Here is a 25,577-nt window from a genome sequence, read left to right as displayed (position 1 = left end):
TTAATATTAGATAAACTTTTATACTTGGTAGTTGGAAAATACATTTTAATCCATGGTTAAATTAGTACGCTTTAGGAGTTTTAAGTGCCATCAAAACACATGGTCTGAGGCATCCAGAATGCTCCAAAAAGTGGCTTTATGTCCTAATTTTTTCAACTTTTCTCAATGGAATCTCGAATTTAGGTTCCCTTGTGACATACATCCTATTTACTGAGTCGTCTCCTTCCCATCCCCTCCTCCTGTTTAATTGGGTGTTAGTGATGCCTATGGAGACGAGGGCAATTACTGTTGGGAGGGAGAGGTAACAAGCACTTGGGCTAGGAATGTGGCATTAGTGATCTGGCTCTGATTGAAGAAGGGGCAGTTGACTGTGGTGCACAAGGGTGTGGAGGAGTGCTCTGGTAGGTGAAGAGTACATGGAGTGATGGGTGGAGGTGGCTGTAGGACAGAGTCTGGCAGATATTAAGGCAAGGAGGATTGCAGGATCAATAGGTGTCTCTCGCACATACATAGTTCAGTGAAGCTTGTAACAGGAAGAGGATCCAGTTTGCATGGGTTGTGAAGCAACAATTGAAGTTGGGTGCTCAGCAGCACGAACCACTACTCGATGGTCAACTTTAATCTTTGCAGAATTTAGCAGTGTCCACTCATTCAGACAGCAGGCATTTGGTGGTCACGCCGGCATAAGAAGCTGTACAAAAGTTACATCAGTGCTGGTATGTGTATAACCACTTTCACAGGTAGGCATAGAATGGTTCCCATGAGCATGTCATGTAGTTGTTTCTAATATAATCCCTCAAAGAAGACATACTTATGGGTAGGGATGGCGTTTTTCAGATATTTAAGGAACAAGGTGGTGGGTTTGTATTGAGATAATTTTGGTCACTGTTTCAAGTGAAGCCACTGCCTCTTTTGTAAACACTTCCAGACAAAAACTGCTTACACAAGAGCCAAAGGACACATAAGTAAGTGCTAGGTGGGAAGGCAAAATGTCATAGCTCAAAGAAGCGGAATGTGGGACTGTGTCCTGTGCAGAATGATCTAAACAGAAACATCCCCTGAGGCAGTCTGCCGAATACAAAAAGTGATGCAGACACTGCTTGACAAGAGACCAGGAAAGATTCATCAAATTAGCTGCAAAGTAGTAATGGTTAATTTTTGAGAATTAGGTAACTTGATCAAGGAAATTTGAGGAATGGAATATGAACTACAATGCAAAACATAGTACTAGTATGTATCGCCACATTGTTGTTTGACACAGCGGCTGTAAATATCAAATTTCGAACGAGAGACCAACTCCAGCCGCAATAAGGCATCAAAATAATTTGACGGTGAAAATTGAAAATTTGTGCTGGACCAGGACTTGAACTTTGATCTCCTAATTTAACAGGAGCAGTTCCCTTAACCACCTCACCCATCTGAACATGCTTCGCGTATGACCCAAATTCTTGACTTGTCACACGCTAGTGGCATCCACTGCCCATTCACCCGTATATGCACAACAGGGTCTGTTTGGGAATACAGGACTGACTGTGAGCAAGTAGGTGAACAGACGGGGGATGCTACTAGAGTGCAACAACATGAAAATTTGGGCCAGGTGGAAGCGTGTCCAGATGACGAAGCAGGTAAGGCAACCACTTGCGTTCAGTAAGATGTTGAGGTTTGAGCCCCAATCCAGCACAAATTTTCAGCTTTCGTCACTGGATTATTTCAATGCCTGATGGTGGCTGGAGTCAGTCTCTCATGCAAAATTTGAAAATACAATTCAAAACTTCAATTGATTGTGACAGATTTTCATCCTATGTAATTACAGTGTTATCAATTCAACAGTAGTCTCTGTCTTGTTAATTGTCTGTTTTCAATGTACAGTTAGTAAATTTTATTTTGCTAATTTTCGTAATACAAACAAAGTATAAATGAATATTTGTGAAGGTATGAAATTTTATTTGTAGATTTATTCCTTTAGTTGTGTTTTTGTGTAATAATAATATACTGAATGTATGTTGGTCAGTGCTATGCCTGTTAGGTTGTGATTGTTATCTATGTTCTATAAATGAGGAAAAGACAGCTGATAGTGGAAAAATGATGTGAGGATCAGTTATTGTAGACAGAAAGGAAAAAGTCTTTTGTAGCAATGTTTAGACTATGATATGTGAGAAGGGTGCAAAAAGAACCCAGTGTATACGGGGATAAGGGAAAAAAATTCCGGATTTTTCCTGGTTAAAAGTACACTTTCTCCCGGGTGAAAATACACATTTTCCCTCTTAATGTGACAGTAAACTTTCCCTCAGAACTATAAAACTTATGAATCTTTGAATGGTTTAGGTTTTCCAGACTGGTGTAGAACTTCCGGGCACTTTAGAAAATGAACACGTACCAAAGAAACACATGCGCGTTTTGGGACAAACTTCTATGTGCAGCAACATGTACACTGCCTATTTTCGTATTATGAAAGTATATATTAGAGTTCCACCAATCACAGCACTTTAGTGAAACTGAGATTGTGATGCTTTTGTAAGCCAGTCATAGCTCATAACACGTGATCTCGCCAGCAGATCTTCAGAGGACAGGGCAAGTGATATAGTCAGCCAGTAACAACAGCACTGTTATGAAGCATTGACACACAAATAGGAAAAATTAATGGTTCAATTAACGTACATAGTGTATCTACAAGAAAAGCTAAGCTTTCACGTATAGTATTTGTCTTCTTTGCGTGTGATACACTTTAAGGTACATAACGCAAATGTGCCAGTAAAATTTTAAATAATGATGTAAATGTCTGGTCTCCAAAGTGTTAAGTCAAGCTTTAAATGAGAGTCAAACACCTGTGATTTAAGAAATTCAAAGGACATTCTTGTTCGTGACATAATTCACCTTGCATAAAATTAAATTTACACTTTTCAAACCACCATTCGCAATATTTTCCCACAACCTATTAGAATTCGTTTCACCAATTATCAGACTACACCAGAAAACAGGTTTTACTGCCCACGCGCAACTACGATGAAGTAGGAAGCCTGTATGTTCATATGTATATGGCATTTACAGATCTTGCATAGCATGAAGAGATCTTACATTACATCATAAACGAAACAGGACATCACATGATACTACGAAAACATCGGAATTTCGTAAATAATACTAAAATAAATAATATTATCTCATGTTTGGTTCTTTATTATGGCGTAATGCCATACGTGCCGGAAGATGAAAATGTGCATTTGAAATTTAGCAAATAGCCAATGGTGTGGAATGAAACACTTCGTTTCAAATAAATTTACTGCCTCTGCGAAAAAAGGCTAATAAAAGGCAAATTTCTTTAGCAGATCAACAAAAATAACTTCATTGTTCTGCAAGGGGAGTGATGCTTGACTACCAGAAACGTGGAAATAAAATAAAATCAGAAAACTGAAACTAATAACATATTTTAGTCTTCCGTAATTATGTGAATTATTTTAATTCACTTGATAGCTCCTGGCCACGGAATTATATTTTGTTTTCATTTAACATGAGAGCTGTAAATAAAGAGTAAATAGCAAAATCACTAAAAGTGGAGACTATACCCCCACCCCACTATAACTCAGACTGCTCTTCGCATGTGCGAATCTAGCAGCTTGGGCATGCCAGAAATTTTTTTCTGGGTAGCATCTGGCTGCTTGTTGGTACTGCTGATACAGCTAACACTCTTAACAGTCACACTTCAAGAAGGTAGAAGGTACTGCTCACATGTGACTCAATAGCGCACGCGCAAGAGCCCGATAGCAACTCTTCAAACTAACCTGGTGTGAACAGTTGTGATGTCACGGGTATCGGAAGCAGTTTGTTGTTAGGAAGAATTGCATGGTCTTCGTCCTATAGCCTTTAACACGTTTTGCTGTTCGCAGACATTTACAGTAAAATTCTCTGTCAGAGTATCAGTTCTTACCAGTCAAAATTACAAAAATTTGACTGAAAACTAAAACAAAGAAAAATTCCCGGAACTCTAAAAAAAATTCCTGTGTTTTTCCCGGTTTTCTCCCAGATGAAAAAATTCCCATGTTTTTTTCTGGCTGTCCCGGGGCATATACACCCTGAAGAAGCACTGTAATGAGAAGGTGATAAAGTAAAGTTATTTTGGGAGATTTGGCACTGGAACAAAGAGGCTTGTCGGAGACTGAGTAATGGTGTCATGTTGGAACATTTCGGCAAGCTTTTAGTCAGACACTGCATATATGGAGTATACAAGGGTTGTGGAGGTGGATCAAGAAAGAAGATAAGTGCAATGACTGACAGAAAAAAAAAACCTAACTTAATTTGGTGTACATGATTTCAAAAGAGAAGAGTAGAACAGAAGAGATCGAGAATTGGAAAATGATAGTATCATGGAAGTATACACGGAAGAAGCCTGGAGATACTGGCAGGTTTCAGATAGATTATATAATGGTAAGACAGAGATTTAGGAACCAGGATTTAAATTGTAAGACGTTTCCAGGGCAGATGTGGACTATGACCACAATCTATTGGTTATGAACTGTAGATTAAAACTGAAGAAACTGCAAAGAGGTGGGAATTTAAGGAGATGGGACCTGAATAAACTGAAAGAACCAGAGATTGTACAGAGTTTCAGGGAAAGCATAAAGGAACAATTGACAGGAATGGGGGAAAGAAATACAGTAGAAGAAGAATGGGTAGCTTTGAGGGATGAAGTAGTGAAGGCAGCAGAGGATCAAGTAGGTAAAAAGACGACAGCTAGTAGAAATCCTTGGGTAACAGAAGAAATACTGAATTTAATTGATGAAAGGAGAAAATATAAAAATGCAGTAAATGAAGCAGGGAAAAAGGAATACAAACATCTCAAAAATGAGATCGACAGGAAGTGCAAAACGGCTACACAGGCATGGCTAGAGGACAAACATAAGGATGTAGAGGCTTATCTCACTAGGGGTAATAGAGATACTGCATACAGGAAAATTAAAGAGATCTTTGGAGATAAGAGAACCACTTGAATGAATATCAAGAGCTCACATGGAAACCCAGTTCTAAGCAAAGAAGGGAAAGCAGAAAGGTGGAAGGAGTATATAGAGGGCCTATACAAGGGCAATGTACTTGAGGGCAATATTATGGAAATGGAAGAGGATGTAGATGAAGATGAAATAGGAGATAGAATACTGCGTGAAGAGTTTGACAGAGCACTGAAAGACCCGAGTCGAAACAAGGCCCCGGGAGTAGACAACATTCCATTAGAACTACTGATGGCCTTGGGAGAGCCATTCCTGACAAAACTCTACCATCTGGTGAGCAAGATGTACAAGACAGGCGAAATACCCTCAGACTTCAAGAAGAATATAATAATTCCAATCCCAAAGAAAGCAGATGCTGACAGATGTGAAAATTACTGAACAATCAGTTTAGTAAGTCACGGATGCAAAATACTAACACGATTTCTTTACAGACAAATGGAAAAACTGGTAGAAGCCAACCTCGGGGAAGATCAGTTTGGATTCCATAGAAATATTGGAACACGTGAGGCAATACTGACCCTACGACTTATCTTAGAAGAAAGATTAAGGAAAGGCAAACCTACGTTTCTAGCATTTGTAGACTTAGAGAAAGCTTTTCACAATGTTGACTGGAATACTCTCTTTCAAATTTTGAAGGTGGCAGGGGTAAAATACAGGGAGCGAAAGGCTATTTACAATTTGTACAGAAACCAGATGGTGGAGGGACATGAAAGGGAAGCAGTAGTTGGGAAGGGAGTGAGACAGGGTTGCAGCCTCTCCCCAATGTTATTCAATCTGTATATTGAGCAAGCAGTGAAGGAAATAAAAGAAAAATTTGGAGTAGGTATTAAAATCCATGGAGAAGAAATAAAAATGTTGAGGTTCTCCGATGACATTGTAATTCTGTCAGAGACAGCAAAGGACTTGGAAGAACAGTTGAACGGAATGGACAGTGTCTTGAAAGGAGGGTATAAGATGAACACCAACAAAAGCAAAACGAGGATAATGGAATGTAGTCAAATTAAGTCGGGTGATGCTGAGGGAATTAGATTAGGAAATGAGACACTTAAAGTAGTAACGGTTTTTGGTATTTAGGGAGCAAAATAACCGATGATGGTTGAAGTAGAGAAGATATAAAATGTAGACTGGCAATGGCAAGGAAAGCTTTTCCGAAGAAGAGAAATTTGTTAACACTGAGTATAGATTTAAGCGTCAGGAAGTCGTTTCTGAAAGTATGTCTATGGAGTGTGGCCATGTATGGAAGTGAAACATGGACAATAACTAGTTTCGACAAGAAGAGAATAGAAGCTTTCGAAATTTGGTGCTACAGAAGAATGCTGAAGATTAAATGGGTATATCACAGAACTAATAAGGAGGTATTGAATAGGATTGGGGAGAAGAGGAGTTTGTGGCACAACTTGACTGGAAGAAGGGATCGGTTGGTAGGACGTGTTCTGAGGCATCAAGGGATCACCAATTTAGTATTGGACGGCAGCGTGGGGGGTAAAAATCGTAGAGGGAGACCAAGAGATGAATACACTAAACAGATACAGAAGGATGTAGGTTGCAGTAGGTACTGGGAGATGAAGATGCTTGCACAGGATATAGTAGCATGGAGAGCAGCATCAAACCAGTCTTTGGACTGAAGACCACAACAACAACAACAACAGTAACTATGTTAAGTACGTTACATTGAGGACTGTTACTGACTGTTCAGGCTCTTATTGAGGACTTGTCAGTGAAAGGACAGAGTAACAGCTTGTGATGTTTTATTTTATTCATCAGTGAAGAGAAAGGCATATGTGGACTATTGCAAACAAACAAACAAACAAAAACTGTGTTTATCTGAATCAGTGACTACTCCCTTGAAATTAATGTGCAGTCTACTTTGTAGAACAGTTTAATTATTTGTGAAGGCATAGTGCAGAGTTGGTGGAAAGTGAAGTTTAAAATAAATTGACACACCACCAATCAATGTCACATAATAGTGTGTGTTCATTGTTGCCATTAATTACATTTTAAACGAAACACCTCATTGAAACCAATCCTGGATTCTTTCATGTGTTCTATGAGAATTTTAATGAACATCTAGCTGTTTTTTAGAGTTTTATTTTTAGTCAAAGTAATTTTTACAAGATTAATTAAATTTTGGAAGTATAGGTGCAGCCATTTTGACAGCCATCTTGGGTCAGCAACAGCTGTTTGGGCCAGTGAGTTTCACACAGCATCCAGAGACAACTGACAGTCTACAGCTAAAGGCAGACAGGTGTCAGAAATACACCTGTAAAACAATAACTCTGCTTGTTTATTACCAACCTCTATGGTACTCCCATTGACCAAAAATGCCACTCAAATTATTAAAAAATTAAATTATGCAAGATAAATTTGCAGTCTGAAACTTGTAAACAGATACAAGAAGCCAGTCCTATTTAGTAATCAGATAAAAAACTAATTTCTTCACAGGACGTATATCAGGGTGTCTACGTGGACAAGAAAAAAAAATTCCCGGATTTCCCGTTTAAAAACACAATTTCTCCCAGATGAAATTACGTATAAAGCAGATGAAAATACATCCATGTTAAGTAACAGTATGCTTTCCCTCAGAGCTGTAAAACCTATCAGTCCTTTGAATCGTAAAGGTCTTATACCGACGGAGGACGTCCCAGCACTTTAGGAAACGAAATCCAGGAAAAACAATGTGTTTGGAAAGTTGTTTGATGCGAGACAATATGCACAGAGTTTATTTTCGTATTGCAAAAGTATATACACAAATTCCAGCACGGTAGCTTCCGAAACTCTAAAATAGAGATTGCGCTGAGTGATGCACTTTTGTCAGCCAGTCATAGCTCATGTCACATGATCTCGCTAGCGAATGACGGCAGTTATTCAGAGCACAAGGCCTATGAGAAAGACAGGCTGAGGCGCGTACGTTACGAAGGTAGGCAGAGCTCGCTCAAATCAGCAAAGTGCGTTTCTACACTGGTTAACTCGTAAGTAGATGTGTATGTACGAACAAGAATTGCATCATCTATTGGCATCCACTGTTGTTAGTCCTACAATGATAGGAAGTCCGTAGGCCTACTAATAGGCTCTAATTTGGCAATTAAAATCGTGCCAAAATGATTATCAGTTGAGAAAAGTCGAGGTGTTCTGGCATGAAAAGACTTGTGACATTGCTCAGTAACGCATTATGCACAATTTTTTAAGGTCAATCACACTTTTTGCCATTGATCGCATAAATTTTTTTTATCTATGTAAGAACAACATTAAATATGAAAACTAACTTGAAGCTCGATCATTTTTTAGCGTGTGTTACACGTCAAGTCATATCAAATACAAATGGGCCGGTAAAATTTTAAATAGTGGCATAAAAGACTTATCTTCTGGGCCCGACATTTTTCAAATGGCTGATCCTCAAAGTGTTACGTTTTGAATGAGAGTTATAACGCTCTGTGATTTAAGAAATTCACTGCACATTCTCACACGTAACATAAATCGTCTTGCATGGAAATTTCCTTTGAAAGTAACGCATCTCAAGCCACTATTCGTAATATTTTCTAGTGATCTGTTAGAAATGTAAACAATTGGATGTCACGCACATCGAATGCACATTAGTTGTTATGGACGTACTGCATAATCTTCGACCTGAAGCCTTTGACACTTTTCGATGTCGGCAAACTGGTCTGTGCATTGTGTAAATTACCCATTTTCTATGCAACTAAACTTTTATTTTGGTGTTATTCTCTGATTTATGTTTCATTGCTGCAGCATTATTCAGCAGTAGTGGACTGAAGTTCTTTGTCAGAGTATCAGATCTGACACATCGAACCTACGAAACTTTAACTCAAATCTAAAACAATGAAAAATCCTGGAATTCTAAGAAATTCCCAGGTTTTTCCCGGATTTGTCTCGGATGAAAAAATTCCCGGGTCTTTTCCGGATCTCCCGGGCCGTATACACCCTGTATATACAGCCATTTCAGTTTCACAAAATTTTTGTCGATTGACGATGGTTTCAATTGCACTAGGGCAACCTTCGTCAGAATAAAAAGTTACATGGAATGCCTATTAAGTATAATGACATGGCTTGAAACAAAATATGCTTAATAGGATTACTTCTGTAAATTATGTAGAAACAATGTACTTGCATGTAAAAGTGCTCTCATCAAAAAGAAATGTCATAGGAACAAAAAACTAAAATGTAAAAGTATAACAAGATTGTCAACTAGATAAAATACTTCATGGAATATAATGACAGCCGTAAGGTCGCTTAGGACCAAGAGTGGCATAACACAGCCACTACTGTCAGACTAAACAGCTAACTCGCCAAGGCATCCACGAAAAAAGATTTGCGCCATCTAGCAGGAAGTAATTGAATTACAGACAACTTAAGAGCAAATGAGGCATTGCAAGGACAATTTTAAACATTATTGTCAACTAACAGGAACCAGTGTATGAAATTTACAACATAACGTAACGGTCTTTTTTTAAAAAAGAAAATGCAGTTAAGGTAATATACAGGAAAAAAAAATTGGAAGGAAAAGGAATGTTTAGGAGTGAACATTGAGGAGAGTATCGCTATTCAGACAATTTCAATTAGCGGCTCTATACCTCAAAAAAAGTTTTTGTTGCATAACTGCAACTGTTCATTAAGGATAAGACTGTCCTTCAGAGGTTGGTGTTTAAGAAATCTAGCTCTTCTAAGATGTTATGCTTAAAGCCTTTGACATCTTTAGGAACATTGGTGGCTTTTTCCCCTAGAATATGTTCCTTGAATCTTATCGAAACAGCTCAGCCTGTTTGCTCTATGTAACAGGTGGGACAATTGTCACAAATAATTTTATAAACACCAGAATTTTGCAAAGGGAGAAGCGTAGGTTTCAAGTTATGTATGCTGTTATTTTTTAAAGAATTATTAGTGGGAAAGGCTACTCTACACTTCTACTTTTTTTGAAGCAGACACTGTACTTCGTAAGAAACTGGACCCAGAAATGGTAAGAAGAAAATTTTTTTCTTTTGAGTAGGTTCTTTATTAGAAATGCCTAGGATGATGATTCCCTTATTGATATTACTACTAAAAATATTATCTACTATGAATTTACTTCATATTGTAATTAAATTCAATTATTTTAAGTTTAATGGAAAACTATATCAACCACTAGATGGCCATGCAATTGGGAATCGCTTAGCAGGAATCCTTTGATACGTGTTCATTAATTCCTTACAAGTAAAATTTTTCAATGATTTCTCAGCATCAGCTGTAGGCATTCTTTCATACACTAAATACGACAATGACATCTTCATCATTTACAAAGGGTCTAATAACAGTATTGATCAACTTTCCAATATTTTTAACAAGTTGCACAAAAATATTTCTTTCACTTGTGAACTTGAAAATGAGTTCCGGCAGCTAAACTTTCTAATTCTCACTCTTACTATAGTAGATGACAAAATTAGCCTCAATATCTTTCATAAAGAAACTTGTTCAGGTCAAATTTAACCTTTCATTTCAGTACACCCACATTCTCATAAGAAAACTAGTTTTCTTTCAGCGATCCATAGAGCCACCTCCACCCCCCAAAATCAATTGCAGTCAATAATGGCTATGACCCTTCCATAGTAGATAATATTTTTGTTAGTAATACCAATAAGAGAATCACCACCCTACGCATTTCTAATAATGAACCTAATGAAAAGAAAATTTTTTTCTCTATGCCATTTCTGGGTCCAGTTTCTTACAAAATACAGTGTCTGCTTCAAAATAACAATAACTGTGCATTAGCCTTATCCACTAATAATACTTTAAAAAATAACATCATACATAACTTAAAACTTATGCTTTCCCCTTTGCAAAATTCTGGTGTTTATAAAATTATTTCTGACAATTTTCTCGCCTATTGCATAGGGCAAACAGGCAGAGCTATTTCGATAAGAGTCAAGAAACACTTTCTAGGGAAAAAAGGCACCAATGCTCCTAACTCAACATTCACTGATCATTTATTAATCACAGAGCATCATCCTAAAGATGTAAAAAGCTTTAGTCTTAATGTCTTAGAAGAGCCACACGTTTTTAAACACCTATCTCTGAAGGACAGTATCATTCTCAATGAACTGTTGTAATTATGCAATAAAAACTTTTTTCAAAGTATAGAGCTGCAAATTAAAATTGTCTGAATGGTGATACTCTCCTCAATGTAGACTCCTACACATTGCTTTTCCTTTCAATTTTATGTTTTCTATGTATAATACCTGAACTGTATTTTTAAAAAATATTGTTGCGTTATGTGGTAAATTTCATACATTGATTCCTGTTTGTTACAACTAATGTTTAAAATTGTCCTTACAATCCCTCATTTGCTCTTAAGTTGTCTGTAATATGATTACTTCCTGCTAGATTGCGCATATCTGTTTTTGTGGCTGTCTCGGCGTGTTAGCTGTTTATTTGATGGCAGCAGCTGTGTTATGCCACTCTTCGCCCTAAGCGACCTTGCAGCTGTCATCATATTCCATGAAGTATTTTATCTAGTTGACAATCATGTTATACTTTTACATTTTAGTTTTTATTCCTATGACATTTCTTTTTGACAAGAGCACTTTTGCTCAGAAGTTTTTAACAATGGTGCGATTACATACAAGTACAGTTTGTACGTAATTTATGGACGTACCCTATTATGTGTACTTTATTTCAAACCATGTAACTTTTTATTCTGATGAAGATTGCCCTAGTGCAATCGAAACTATGGTCAATTGACAACAATTTTGTGAAACCGAAGTGGCTGTACATACATCCATAATTAAATAGTGTATGGTTGCAATCTCTTGCTGAAGAAAGCCTTTGATGAAATGAGAGGCTCTTCTTTAAACTTCCCTCTCTTTTCTGTTTTTGCAATGATTTCAGACAGCTGAGCTACAAAGGACTTCAGAGTTAATTACCAGTTATTAAGAATTATTCTTATCAAATTAAAATAACACATGTATTCTTGTCAACAGACTTTATATAGTATTTGAGGAGAACAGCATGTATGTGAATACAGGTTAAGTAAGGAAATGATAAAACTGCTGATAACATTTCTTAATAAGAGGGTGCACATTTCAGTAGAAGATATGAAAAAATGTATATGTGAGTTATTAATTTCAAGGTGAGGACAGCAACAGATCACCAGGAAAGCAGCATCTGAATTGATCTCATCAATTAATTATGCACAGCAAAAGGTTTTGTGGGCAAATGACTTTGGTTTAATAATGAAGCAGATTACCTATCACTGCACTGGATGTGAAGGCTTGGAATACAGTCGAGTCTTCGTCTCAGCGTATGGAAAGCTTCAGTCTGTGGTAACAGCATCAGCAAGCCATACAAAGCTTGTACTAGGTGTTGCTTTGGAGGAACTTCTAACAGTTCAAGGCGAAGATCTAAAGAATTGGCAGAGGCAGAATGTTTCCTTTAATTAATTTTAAAATTTGTCACAAACTGCAATTTTCTAATCATAATTCAGATTCACATTAAATACAATAACAAAGAGTAAACAGTTATAGAATTGACAAAACTGACTGGCCTTTACTAATTGAGAGATTTGTTTGTGATACGAGACTAACGAGCTAATAAATAATTAAACAAGCAAGATACATTGTCTTAAGTGCTATATACAAATTTTCTTGCTAACAAATAGTGCATAGAACTTACAAGTAAAAATTGGGGACTCTATGAGTTGCACCAGTTTATCTATCTCGGTAAGAAATTCCACAGTCACTTCCAGACTTCCACTGAAAAGTTGTTAAGGCACAATAAAATGATCATAGCAGTATCACACTTAACCTTGATTATAAAATTAAATCAATTTTGTGAAAAGGATACAATTTATGTATTAAGTCGCAAGCATGGCTGTAGTTTTGAGTAAGTAGACATAATGCCACTGTCGCTACTGGATTGTGACACCATGATTCATACAAACAGCGGAAAAGTTGACAGCTTCCCTGCAATGTAAACAAACAAATTGAGGGTACATTTTCACCAGTATAGAATGAAACAGCAATTATTTCACAAATATTCATGAACATAATGTAAACTTTGTGAAAAATCTTAATGATTGTATGAAACCTTGTTTACCTACTTCAGACTTTACATCCTTGAGTTTTGTTCTCAGTTCAAACAATTCTGGTGATGTCAGGAGAATGGTATTCAGGTTTTCCACCATAATTGCAGCAAATTTAAGATTGTCTTCATGTTGAATAATTTCTGACAATGTTCGATATACGTCTTCAGAATTTAATGACACACACAGCTGCCTAAGTTAAAAAAAGTACGATAGATTTTGTTTTACAAATGCAATTTTGTTTTACAAATGCAATTTTGTCATACATTCAGGTGCTTCATACTGAATTTAAATGTATTTTTCTACATAACAAAGTAGGATTAGAACATTCATAAAATTGTGGGAGATCAATACACCCCCCCCCCCCCCCCCCCACCACTTTCACTTTCAGTAACAGGGAAACAAAAAACTAGAATATTACTTTATGGTTGTCTGTCTGCTTAGTAAAGTTGTGTAAGACAACAGTTCTAATATGCTAGGAATTTAGAGAAGAGTACAGACATTAAATGCTCTTTGGAGTACATGTCACAATCAAACAACAACCACTTAAAATCATAACAAAGACAGGTAATAGGGTAGTGGCACAACGGAAAATGTGCCAAGTTGAATCAAACGTGTCTCAACAATTGGAAAACCCATACCATGACTAGAATTACATCTGAATTAATTTATACCACTTAATGCCCTACTGGCACATGGCAGAGCTATTCAGATGTGGATCTAATCATACAGGGAACAGAATAGTAGATAATGTCAAACCTAATATATACTCCTTCAGTGCAGGCTCTATTAAGTCATTTCCAAAAATCAGTACATGCCCATATACCTGGCAGAATGGTACTTGTTTCTCCATCAATTGTAAATAAATACAGGGTGTTTCAAAAAGAATTACCTGATTTCAAAACTCCATACTTGTTGCTGAAAACATAGTACAAACATGACATGACTTGCAAAATACATCTTAAAGTTTTACCTATGCTATTATAAATGCTCTACGTGTCAACCATCATAAGCACGAACAACTTCTCAACAATAGCTAAATTTACCACAAACTTTTACAGAAGTTATTGTGGCCGTTATTCTGTTCTTCACTTCATGTCACAAGGTAAAGGTGAAATGTGCACATTTTCCTTCACACATCACCATAAGAATCATGCGGCCCAAGAATGCACGGCAGTATCTAAGGATCCCATTTACCCTATCCTTAAGGCAGAGTGTCTTTGAGAAATTGATGTACATTGTTGTACCACTGTGGTCAAGCTCCATCCTGTTGGAAAATGAAGTCATTAGAGTCCCCCTGAAGTAGTGGAAAAAGTCAACCCTGTAGCATTTGAAGATAGCTCATTGCTTCACTGTTTCTTTCTTTCTTTTTTTTCTTCTTTTTTTTTTTTTTTTTTTTAATGTCATTAGGGTTCTAGAGTCCCCATATGTGCACATTACATCAGTTTTCTTTAGCGCTAGCATGAAATGTTGCTTCATCACTTACAAATTTAGCTATCATCTAGATGATATTTGTGCTGCTGCTCATCAACACAGCATCTGTAACAGCACAGGTAAAACTTCAAGATTTTGTGAGTGTTTGCAATCCATCCCATGTTTGTAGTATATTTTTAGTAATAAATATGGAGATTTGAAATCAGGTCATTCTTTTTGAAACACCCCCTACTACCTAGATCTTTTGACTATTATCTTGTTGGTCTAAGCAAATGATAGATATGGATTTTGGCCACAAATCACCTGCTCCAGTTTTATAAAGCATAGAATTTGACACTGAACACAGTAAATCTGTAAAGAATCATTAAGATATAAAAAAACAAATGCTGAAGAGAACAATGTGTGAATAAATTTATACCCTCAGTGCCACACTGGTAGATCTCTTCAGATATGAGGCTATAGTATACACAGCATTGTCTACGGCACGCCACACTGGATGCGATTATGATGTGCAGGCTGCTTGCAGGCCAAGGCTCGCCTTGTCTTGGCTCTGAATAATCTTCCTCAGAGGTACTTGGCTGAGCATGCAGTGCAGAATGTTTCAGTTGCCACGACATTCTTCGGTTTGGTTGAATGATGGTGATTGTTCATTGTATAAAGGAAGTTCACAGGCCCAGTGGCTATTTGCACCGAAAGAGGCAGTCTAGTGATCTAAAATCACTAGACTTTAAAAATGAATGGGAATGACAGATAAGGACAAGAATTCTTAACATCTATTGTGCAGTCGCAAAATCAACGAGTGCCACAAATTTGTCATGGAACAACATACAGTACAATGCAGAAAGAATGTGAAGATGTAATTTATGATGAAAGAGGAAAATATTACACCGATCAAGAAACGAGATGCATTCTTCTGTACATCAAGAAGCACTTTGTGCTAAATCTGCAGGTATGGAGCATGTGATGAAATTCGTGGTATGATCAATAAATTTTCTGAAGACACAAGCATTATTACGCTGTGGGCTGCGAAAGTTTTTGATAGAACCAAACTAAGAGTATAGAGACTTTATATATTACTGCAAAGTACATTGGTTAAATGAAGCGGCAAACCTGGAACAATTTTCTGATTTGAAACTCACTGTTGTTCAATTTATGAAAAAATGGAAAGCAGGATTGAAAATTAGAACATCCAGAAATGATTGCAGATCTCACTTTTAAGTGCACTTGACTACATACCACCCACAGTAAAACACTGCAAGGTGACAAACAAAATATTTCCGATTTGATGGGGATGCATTTAAAACGAAAATTGCAATGTGCAAGGGACAAATTTGGGCAAAACAACACTGTTCAGTTCCCTAAGCTCCCTGGAATCAAAGAAAATGAGATTTTAAAGGATTAATTGTAGCTCTGAAATAATTAAAAGGATAGTTTTCTAAACATTTTGAGGACACTGCCACTCTTACATCTGTTTTTGAGACTATTTCAGTTGAAAGCAATCCTGTGCATAGAAAGGACTGATCTCCAATGGAGTTCTCATTTAAAGGACCCATTACTTTACATTGAAACTGCACAGGGTGGTCTACATTGTTTTCCTCAGGAAGAGTTTGCACAGCTCCATAATGAGGTTGGAAACACAATGAAATATTTTAATTAACGTGTGTGTGTGTGTGTGTGTGTGTGTGTGTGTGTGTGTGTGTGTGTGTGTGTGTTTGTTTTTGTTTTGAGACTAAATAAGTCATGACTACATGCCAACCTGAAAGCAAAAAACCTGTGAAATTGTTTCTATGTGTCCGTATACCAACAATTTATAACTTACAAAAATTAAAATAATAAGCAAAATTTGTTTTGTTTGTGATCTGTGTTGTTGAGAAATATGAAATATAAAACCGCACCATATGCAGTGCAATTAAATTACCAATTGAACGTGGTGCATTTGCAGTCCCCCCCCCCCTTTCCCCCTTCTTAAAGACAGCGTGACATAGATGTGGAGGAAGTAGGCAAGCAGGCAAGAAAGCCATAACACTCATGCCAGAGTATGGCTCGCGTGCCCAAATTCGTGGGAGCCCCTGGTATACAGGGAATAGGGCAGTAAATAATATCACATGTCGTTTAGGCTTCTTTAGTGCTGGCTCTATTAAATCATTTCCACAAATCTGTACCTGCCCATACACCTGGCTGGATGATACTTGTTTCTCCTGCAATTGTAAGTAAATATTTACTAGCTGCTTTGACTTACCTGTACGATATCTGCAAAAGGGGGATGTTAGTTGAATACTGAGTTTGAAGCCATCAGAGTTCACCTATTTTTGATTATAATACATGCGTATTTAAACTGTAAAATTGTATGAAGAATATGTAGTGTAGATTAAAATATTGTGTACATCAAAAATGTACCTATAACGGGGTCCTTTCTAATTTTTTATAACTTACTGCAAAGATATTTCCAACTGACAATCTTAGAATTATGAAGTGTGAGGAACACACTCGCTTTGTGTCCTCATGGCACACCAATGAGGCTAGATCTGCCACTGAAGCTGTGTGCAAGATCTTCATAAAATCGCTCCCCTGAATGATTTTTGCTAAGGCCCTAAGTACACTGTCAAAGAGTTCTGACAAATCTTTTATAAAAGCTAGCTCTAACTTTTATAAAAGAAAATCATAAAAACTATCAAAATATAATATCAAATATTTTATTAAGCATCTTTTATAAAAGATCTTTGATATACATATATTCAGCATCATTCTGAGAACTAATCAGGGCTGTCTGGTCTGGAGCCCAATGGAGGATTTAACCAAGAGATTTTGCCAGTTCTGTTCTGAGATAGGCTGTAGATATCTTGACCTATGTTACACAGAGGAGATTTGCAAAGTTACCCTGAATAAGCCAGGTGTACATTGTACACTGAAAATTGCTAACAGATTGAATACTTCAACATACAGTTATCAAAACCAAGCAGAAGGAGGTAGAGAGCAGGCAAATTTTCGCCATCACATGAAACATATATTGGAAAGATAGATTAGACTCTCCAGGAGTAGTAGTGTTTATAGCAACAAGCAGAAAAATTAGGTCTAGCAAGATCCAAAATGAGTCTGACTACAGGAGTAACTTGAGTTTGTGCATTTACATTAGTTACCGGACATATCCACCAACCTTCAGATTCAGACACATCAGTGACGGAGTCATTTGGGGATAGCCTAAACTCAGTGCACGAAGATACCCTGAGCATATGGCAGTAGCACGTGCCAACTTTAACCCTCTCATTATCGACTGTGAAACCTACACGTACATTTTCAGGGGTAAGGATACTGAAGTGATACCAGTAACATTATCTGACAACTCTGCAAACAATTAGTTCAAAAATCCACACAAAAAATAAATGTTTTACAGCATTCAGTTATAAACAGTATGGATTTTTACGAGAGTGTCACTAGTGACAGAGGAATTGGCAATCATGATATTATCACAATAACGATGATCAACAAAGGCAAAAAGATTAACAAGAAATGTAGTATGCTTGTATGGTAGAACATATAGTGTGTCTCTAACAACTTATTTAAATGATAATCTGAGAACATTTAGTACAGACCTGTTAAACATGGAACAATTGTGGTTAAAGTTGAAAGACATAATAAAGTGTGGTCTGGACAAAAATGCACCAAGTACAGTAATTGAAGACAGGAAAGGTAAGTCCTAATTTAACTGCACCATTTAAACAATGTTACAAAAACAGAGACTGCTACACTCTTGCCACAAACTGTCCAAAACTGCAGGGCAACTGATAGAGAAAAGTTAATAGCAATTTGCGCATTTATAGGGAGGAACATGTATGAAGGCTACAATAATTACACTATCAAATCTTGGTACAATATGGTCAGAAAATCCTAAAAAGTTCTGGTCATATGTAAAGTCAATGAATGAGGGTCCAAACTTTCAAAGCAATCTCTTTCATATCCATACAGTGCTGAAATGGAAGACAGCATGCAAGAGGCAAGAATATTGAATTTCAAAATTAAAAAGGTATTCATGCATGATGATACTCTTGTACCAAAGTTTGGCTACCATACAGATTCACAAATGACCGAATGTGAATGGAATACGAAAGAAAACTGATGATACCAATAAAAGGTACCCTCTGAACACACTGTACAGTGGCTGTAGGTAGAAATAAATATAGACCGATATTAGCATTTCCAGTATTGGAAAACAATTAACACTACTTAAAGCAAATAAGGCACCAGGCCTTGATGGAATACCACTTAGATTTTACACTGAATATGCTGGGGATTAGCTCATATTTATTGAGGATGCAGCAAATGGCCCCCACATGACTCTGAAAGAGCACACATTTCTCCTGTTTACAAAAAAGGTGCAAGATCTGATGCACAAAACTACAGGCTAATATGACTCACATCTTCCTGTTCTAGGATCCTTGAGCATAGTCTAAGCTCACACATTATGACATTCCTGAAAGAAAAAAAGTTTCTCTCAGAAAATCACCATAGATTAAGGAAAAACAACTAAGGTGAAACACAGCTTGCTTTCAAACTTTCTAGAAGATTAAAATTGTGTGGCAAATCTGGACTTGAACTGGGGACCTTTACCTTTCTTGAGCAAGTGCTCTACAGGCCGAGCTATCCAAGCACAGCTCATGGTCCACTCTTGCAGCTTTCCTGCTGCCAGTATCTTATTTCCTACCTCCCAAAGCACAACTCATGACCTTCGTTCTCCTACATACCCTGCGGGACTAGCACTCCTGGAAGAAAGGATACCAAAAAGAAATGGTAGCACACGCTCCGACAGTGTAATTCATTCACACACGACATCAAGCAACAATAACTGCAGGTGAACAAGTATATTACATCTTCCTATATTTCTGAAAGGCATTCAACATATTGTTGACTACTACTAATCAAGTTGAGGAATTACTTGACTAATGGAACCAAGTATATTACACAGCATGGTGAATGTTCCTCAAAAAACAAAAGTAACATTGCGTATGGGAAAAAGAAGAGTGATAGGACCTCTAATGTTCTGAATACATGTAAGATTTATCACACAGAATCAGCAGCAAAATAAGATTATTTGCAGACAATACTGTTGCCTTCACAAAAATATCATCGTTGGATGATTGTATGAACTGCAGAAGGTGTTGCACAAAATTTCCAAATGATGTAATGGATGGCAGCTCTCTTTAAGTGTGAATCAATGTAAGGTAATGCAACAAAGACATAGAGCCTGATAGTATCTAATTACAACATTAGTAATCAACATTTTGAGCTTGTCACAATGTATGAGTATTAAGCGGTAATGCTAAGAAGAGATATGAAATGAGACGAGCACATCAAATCAGTATTAGAGAAGATGAGTTGAAGGCTTAGGTTTGTTAGAAGAGTTCTGAAAAGTAGAATGCATCTTTAAAAGAAATCACAGACAAGATGCTAGTGCTACAAAATCTACAGTATTGTTCCTGTGTTTGGAATCTGTATAAAACACGCAAAACAATGAGACATGTCAAATGAATTCAGTGTACTCATCCTATGATAGAAACACATTGGTATAGCTCATACAAATGTGTAACAGAAATGCTCACTAAACTTAAAGAGGATCAATGGCAGAAAGGCAGCATTGTTGTCACAAAACCCTGTTGAGTAAATTTATAGTACCTGTACTCAAGAAAGACTGTAGGATGTTTATGCTGCCACCACCCTACATCTTGCATAGGGATCATAAGTGTGTAGAGCACAATTCAGGAATACAGTCAGTCATTTTTCCCTTGCTAAATATGTGAATGGAATATGAAAGAAAACTGATGATACCAATACAAGGTACCCTCTGCAACGCACTGTACAGTGGCTATAAGTAGAAGTAAAAACAGAGCAGAACTAGCACTCCTGAAAGAAAGGATACTGCAGAGACATGGCTTAGCCACAGCCTGGGGGATGTTTCCAGAATGAGATTTTCACTCTGCAGCGGAGTGTGAGCTGATATGAAACTCCCTGGCAGATTAAAACTGTGTGCTCGACCGAGACTCGAACTCGGGACCTTTGCCTTTTGCGGGCAAGTGCTCTACCATCTGAGCTACCGAAGCACGACTCACGCCCGGTATTCACAGCTTTACTTCATTCTGGAAACATCCCCCAGGCTGTGGCTAAGCCATGTCTCTGCAATATCCTTTCTTTCAGGAGTGCTAGTTCTGCAAGGTTCGCAGGAGAGCTTCTGTAAAGTTTGGAAGGTAGGAGACAAGATACTGGCAGAAGTAAAGCTGTGAGACCGGGCGTGAGTTGTGCTTTGGTAGCTCAGTTGGTAGAGCGCTTGCCCGCGAAAGGCAAAGGTCCCGAGTACAAGTCTCGGTCGGGCACACAGTTTTAATCTGCCAGGAAGTTTCATATCAGCGCACACTCTGCTGCAGAGTGAAAATCTCATTCATGCCTAAGATAGTTCAATATATTTGTCATTACTGCCAAAAATAAAGATATATAACATCTTATTACAGAATATATTAGCCAGCTCCCCATTTACGTCACAGTTACTGATACTACAGGCAATTCAGCTGAAACTGTAAGGGGGTCCACAGTCACACAAGGGGTGATCCCTGTGGTTACTGAGTCCAGGCAGACAGATTTTTTAGGTTAAAGCCAAAGTCCAGAGAGATGACAATCAAGATAAATGGAATTAAACAAACTTCATGTACAGTAAATAGGAATAAAGCTAAGAGCAGTATCAACTTATTTCATCAAATTATCAGGGGAATAAAAAATAAAGTAGATGAGCTGTTAGTGTGTTTACATGATCTCAAAAATAAGAAAGAGATTGATATACTCTGTCTGTCTGTCTGTCTGTCTGAACACCATGTAACTGTGGGCATGGATAGTGTGTATAAGGGGGTATAATTTAGCATCTTACGCTTGTAGATCTAGGATGGATAAAGGGGGAGTTGCCATTTTCATAAAACAAGGGCATATTTGCAAAACTGTAGAAGTTCGCAAATTTTGTGTTGATCAGCACTTTGAGGTTTGTGCATGTGAACTTCAGCTAGATAATGTAGTATTGATCTTAGCAACAGTGTGTAGGTCCCCATTAGGAGACTGGGAGCTATTCATAAAAAAGTTGATTCCCTATTATGCTGTCTGTTAGACAAAAAGAAGAAGTTATTAATCGGTGGTGATTTCAATGTAAACTTTCTAAATAATTCTGAGAGGAAAAGTGAACTAGAAGTGTTATTAACAACATATAACTTAGAATCAGTTACCAATTTCCCTACATGTATAGCTCAAGACAGTAGCACGCTAATAGATAATGTATTTGTACAGAAAGAGGACATAAAACAAACACATGCTTTCCCTATGGTAAATGGATTGTCAGGCCATGATGCACAACTGATTAACTTACAAAACCTAACAGGGTGTACAGTTCGGAAACCATTAAGTAAAAGTGTAAGGTTGCTCAACCCGGTGTCTATAGAGCACTTCAAAGAAAGCTTAAGAAATGTTAATTGCGGAGATGTATATTATAAGCCAAATGCTAATGATAAATGCAACATATTTCTTGATAAATTTATATCCCTTTTAGAACATTGTTTCCCAAAGAAAATTACTAAATGTAACACCACACACTTTTCAAAGAAACCTTGGATTACTACAGGTATTAAAGTGTCTTCAGAAAGAAAAAGAAAACTTTATGAAACAGCAAGAACTAGCAAAGATCCAGAAGTAGTTTTACACTATAAAAATTATTGTAACATACTGAGAAAAGTTGTATGGAAATCAAGAAATATGTATGTTGGAGAAGAAATTAACAACTCTGGCAATAAAATCAAATCAATATGGAATGTTGTTAGAATGGAGACAGGAAAAGTAACCACTGGGGTAGGTAGTATTACTATTGGTTGGTTGGTTGTTTTGGGGAGGGAGACCAGACAGCAAAGTCATCGGTCTCATCGGATTAGGAAAGGACGGGGAAGGAAGTCGGCCGTGCCCTTTGAAAGGAACCATCCCGGCATTTGCCTGGAGCGATTTAGGGAAATCACGGAAAACCTAAATCAGGATGGCCGGACGCGCGATTGAACCGTCGTCCTCCCGAATGCCAGTCCAGTGTTTAACCACTGCGCCACCTCGCTCGGTTGTATTACTATTAAGGAGAACAGTAACCAACAGTACACAAGTAGCTAATGTGTTTAACAACCATTTCTTAAGTGTAAGAGAAAAAATTGGTGAGAACAGTTCAAGAGAAAAAGCCAGGCAGTACATGGAAGAGTCTGTTTTGAAAAAAATTTAGTCAGATTAAGTTTCACCTAACAACCTCTTATGAAATAAGTAAAATTATTAAATCTTTGAAAATTAAATGTTCTTTTGGAGTAGATGATATCTCTAATGAGATATTAAAACAATGTGGAGCAATTACAGCTGATGTTTTGAGTCACATATGTAAGGCAGAGTTCCTTCAGAGTGCCAAGATGGCCACGAGTGTGGAAGCCGATAATTTTAACACGAGAAATAGTTATAGTTATGTAGCTAAAAAGAAAACCTGTGAAAATTGTAAAGTTGAAATTACAACCCTAAACGAACGAATTTCAAGCCTACAATTCGTAGTCAATAATTTAAAAAGGGAAATAGCTGGACTGAAGAAAGAAATCGGCGAAGTACAAACAGTGGAAAATTCGTGTGAAGTGAAACAAGATACACGTGATAAATCATCCAAGTGGAAAGCAGTGTCGCAAAAAGTTCGGTCTCAAATCACGAAAACTGTTAAAAGTGTTACTTTCTTAGAGAAAAAAACAAATATGATGTATCATAACGAGTGTACAACTGATCGTGACGCTGTGAAAACCTGCAATCCGATCACCAACAGTAAACTTGGAAACAGTGGTAAGGGCAAACACGAATCATTAAGGGAAAAGTGTGGTATTCTCTTGCTTGCCGACAGCCACGGCAGAAAACTATCAAGCATGCTCCGGGAGAAAAATCGAGAAACGGCAGTGACTAGCATAGTGAAACCTGGAGCGGGAACACACCATGTCGTAGACATTGATCTTCAGGTGAACACAATAGAGGATAATGACTTTATTGTATGTATAGCGGGTTCGAATGACATAGCTAAAAATGAAGCCGATGCCTGCGTTAAAACGCTACAGAACTTTCTAGAAGTGAATAAATCTAGGAACATAATAGTAGCCACTGTGCCTCATAGACACGACCTAATTTACAGATCGTGTGTTAATAAAGAAATCAGGAAAACTAACATCAAAATTAAGAAATTGTGTGCAGAATACCCAAAGTGCGATGTACTGGACGTAAGTAAACTACATCGAAACCTACACACCAAACACGGAATGCACCTTAATTATGACGGAAAAAGTATTATGTGCGATCACATCAGTGAAATAATTAAAAAAAGACTATTACGAAATAGATCAGTCTATCAGCTTCCTGAAAGACTTACAAGCAAAAATGAGGAAAGCAAATTAGACAAGAACGAAGAAAGCAGGACAGAGGAGACTTCAGAAGATCCACAAAGGATTGCAGCAGCTACACCTGTAAGAGTAAATTTAAGATCAAGACGGAATATACCCAAGAAGGAGGATTTTTTCTATCCCCCTCTGAGAAAAGAAAAAACTTAGCATCATCAAACAAGTTAAAGATACACCATAAAACTGGCAAAGGACTCCATCAGCAAATTGTAGTAAATAAGGTAAAGTCTGAACCTCCTCACCAATGTGTAAAAAAATTAAACAAAAAAATTCTTGATCTAAAAGTATACATGCATAATGTACAAGGGCTCAAAAGCAAACTTAATGAATTAGAAATTTTGTTATCAAGTGCAAGTGAACTGTCAGATACTCAGATATTATGTATTAATGAACATTTCTTGAGGTCTTTTGAAATAGAAAATGTTGTGATACCAAATTTTAAACTCGTGGGTCACTTCTCAAGAACATCTTACAAAGGTGGAGGCAGTTGCATATTTGTAAAAGACAACATTACTGCTACACCTCTTGATATTTGCAATTCGTATAGTATTGAAAAAGATATAGAAATGTCAGGTGTAGAGCTTACAGATCTAAATGTTTATATTATAGCACTTTACAGGTCACCCTCTGGTAACATAGGGACTTTCTACAAAAATCTAGCACCAGTAATAGAAAATCTAAGTAAAAGAAAATCATATAGTGTTCTAATATGTGGTGACTATAATATAGATTTTCTCTCAGAAAACCCCAGCCATCTAAGCATTAAAAATTTTATGAACAGCTACAACCTAGACCTAATGGTTAACACTCCAACCAGGATAACAAATCACAGTACCACTTGTCTGGATCAAGTAGCAAGCAATATAAATTGTACTGTATCCTCTGTCAAACTAGGATTTTCAGACCACAATGCATTAATTATGCAGGTCTGGTTGCAAAATAACAGTCACCAACACAATAAAATCACTGTACAGAGGAGAAACTTCAATAAAACCCACATGCATACTTTCCTCTTTGATATACAAAATGAAAACTGGCAAAATGTATACGAGGCTCAAACAGTAGACAGCAAATATGAAGCATTCTTGGATATTTTCTGTTATTATTTTAATTGCCACTTTCCCTTACAAACAAAATGTATCACCAAAGGTAGAAAACTCTCCAGCTGGATCACCCCAGGAATCATTAGATCATCACAAAGAAAAAGAGAACTTTTTTACATGAGCAAATCCAAACTAGGCAGTAGTGAAGCATTTAAGTCATACTTTACTCTATATAAAAAGATATTAAAGAACGTAGTAAATGCAGCCAAAAAGCTACAGAATGATAACTACCTCAAATTGTCATCAAATAAGAGCAAAAGCATGTGGCAACTCATTAATATGAATACTAACAGAGGAAAACAGTTACAAAGTGATATTAGCCTAAAAATAAATGGAAAATTAGTCTCCTGTGGGAAAGAAACAGCAGAGGAATTCAATAACTACTTTACAGTAACAGTAGAAAACATGGCTAACCATCTTAAAAATAGCTGTCCCTTACAACTAGAACCAAACTTATGCTCTGAGACACTATTTCTAAGGCCTACATCTGAAATTGAAATAG

At 37.1% G+C, this 25,577-nt stretch overlaps 1 protein-coding gene across 1 annotated transcript in view; it reads right to left on the bottom strand.

Annotated features, from left to right (window-relative positions):
• LOC126191281 (protein VAC14 homolog) overlaps nucleotides 1-25,577 on the bottom strand; it is a 170,540-nt gene that overhangs the window by 12,362 nt on the left and 132,601 nt on the right. The window contains exons 10-13 of the mRNA XM_049932089.1: nucleotides 13,087-13,261; nucleotides 12,831-12,949; nucleotides 12,660-12,739; nucleotides 12,235-12,388 (exon numbers count right to left, since the gene is read on the bottom strand). Coding sequence (XP_049788046.1) covers nucleotides 12,235-12,388; nucleotides 12,660-12,739; nucleotides 12,831-12,949; nucleotides 13,087-13,261 — 528 coding nt within the window. The remainder of the gene's footprint in view (nucleotides 1-12,234; nucleotides 12,389-12,659; nucleotides 12,740-12,830; nucleotides 12,950-13,086; nucleotides 13,262-25,577) is intronic.

Source organism: Schistocerca cancellata, chromosome 6 (assembly GCF_023864275.1).
Source record: "Schistocerca cancellata isolate TAMUIC-IGC-003103 chromosome 6, iqSchCanc2.1, whole genome shotgun sequence".
Classification (NCBI taxonomy): Eukaryota; Metazoa; Arthropoda; class Insecta; order Orthoptera; family Acrididae; genus Schistocerca; species Schistocerca cancellata.
This window is presented reverse-complemented; position numbering and strand designations above follow the sequence as displayed.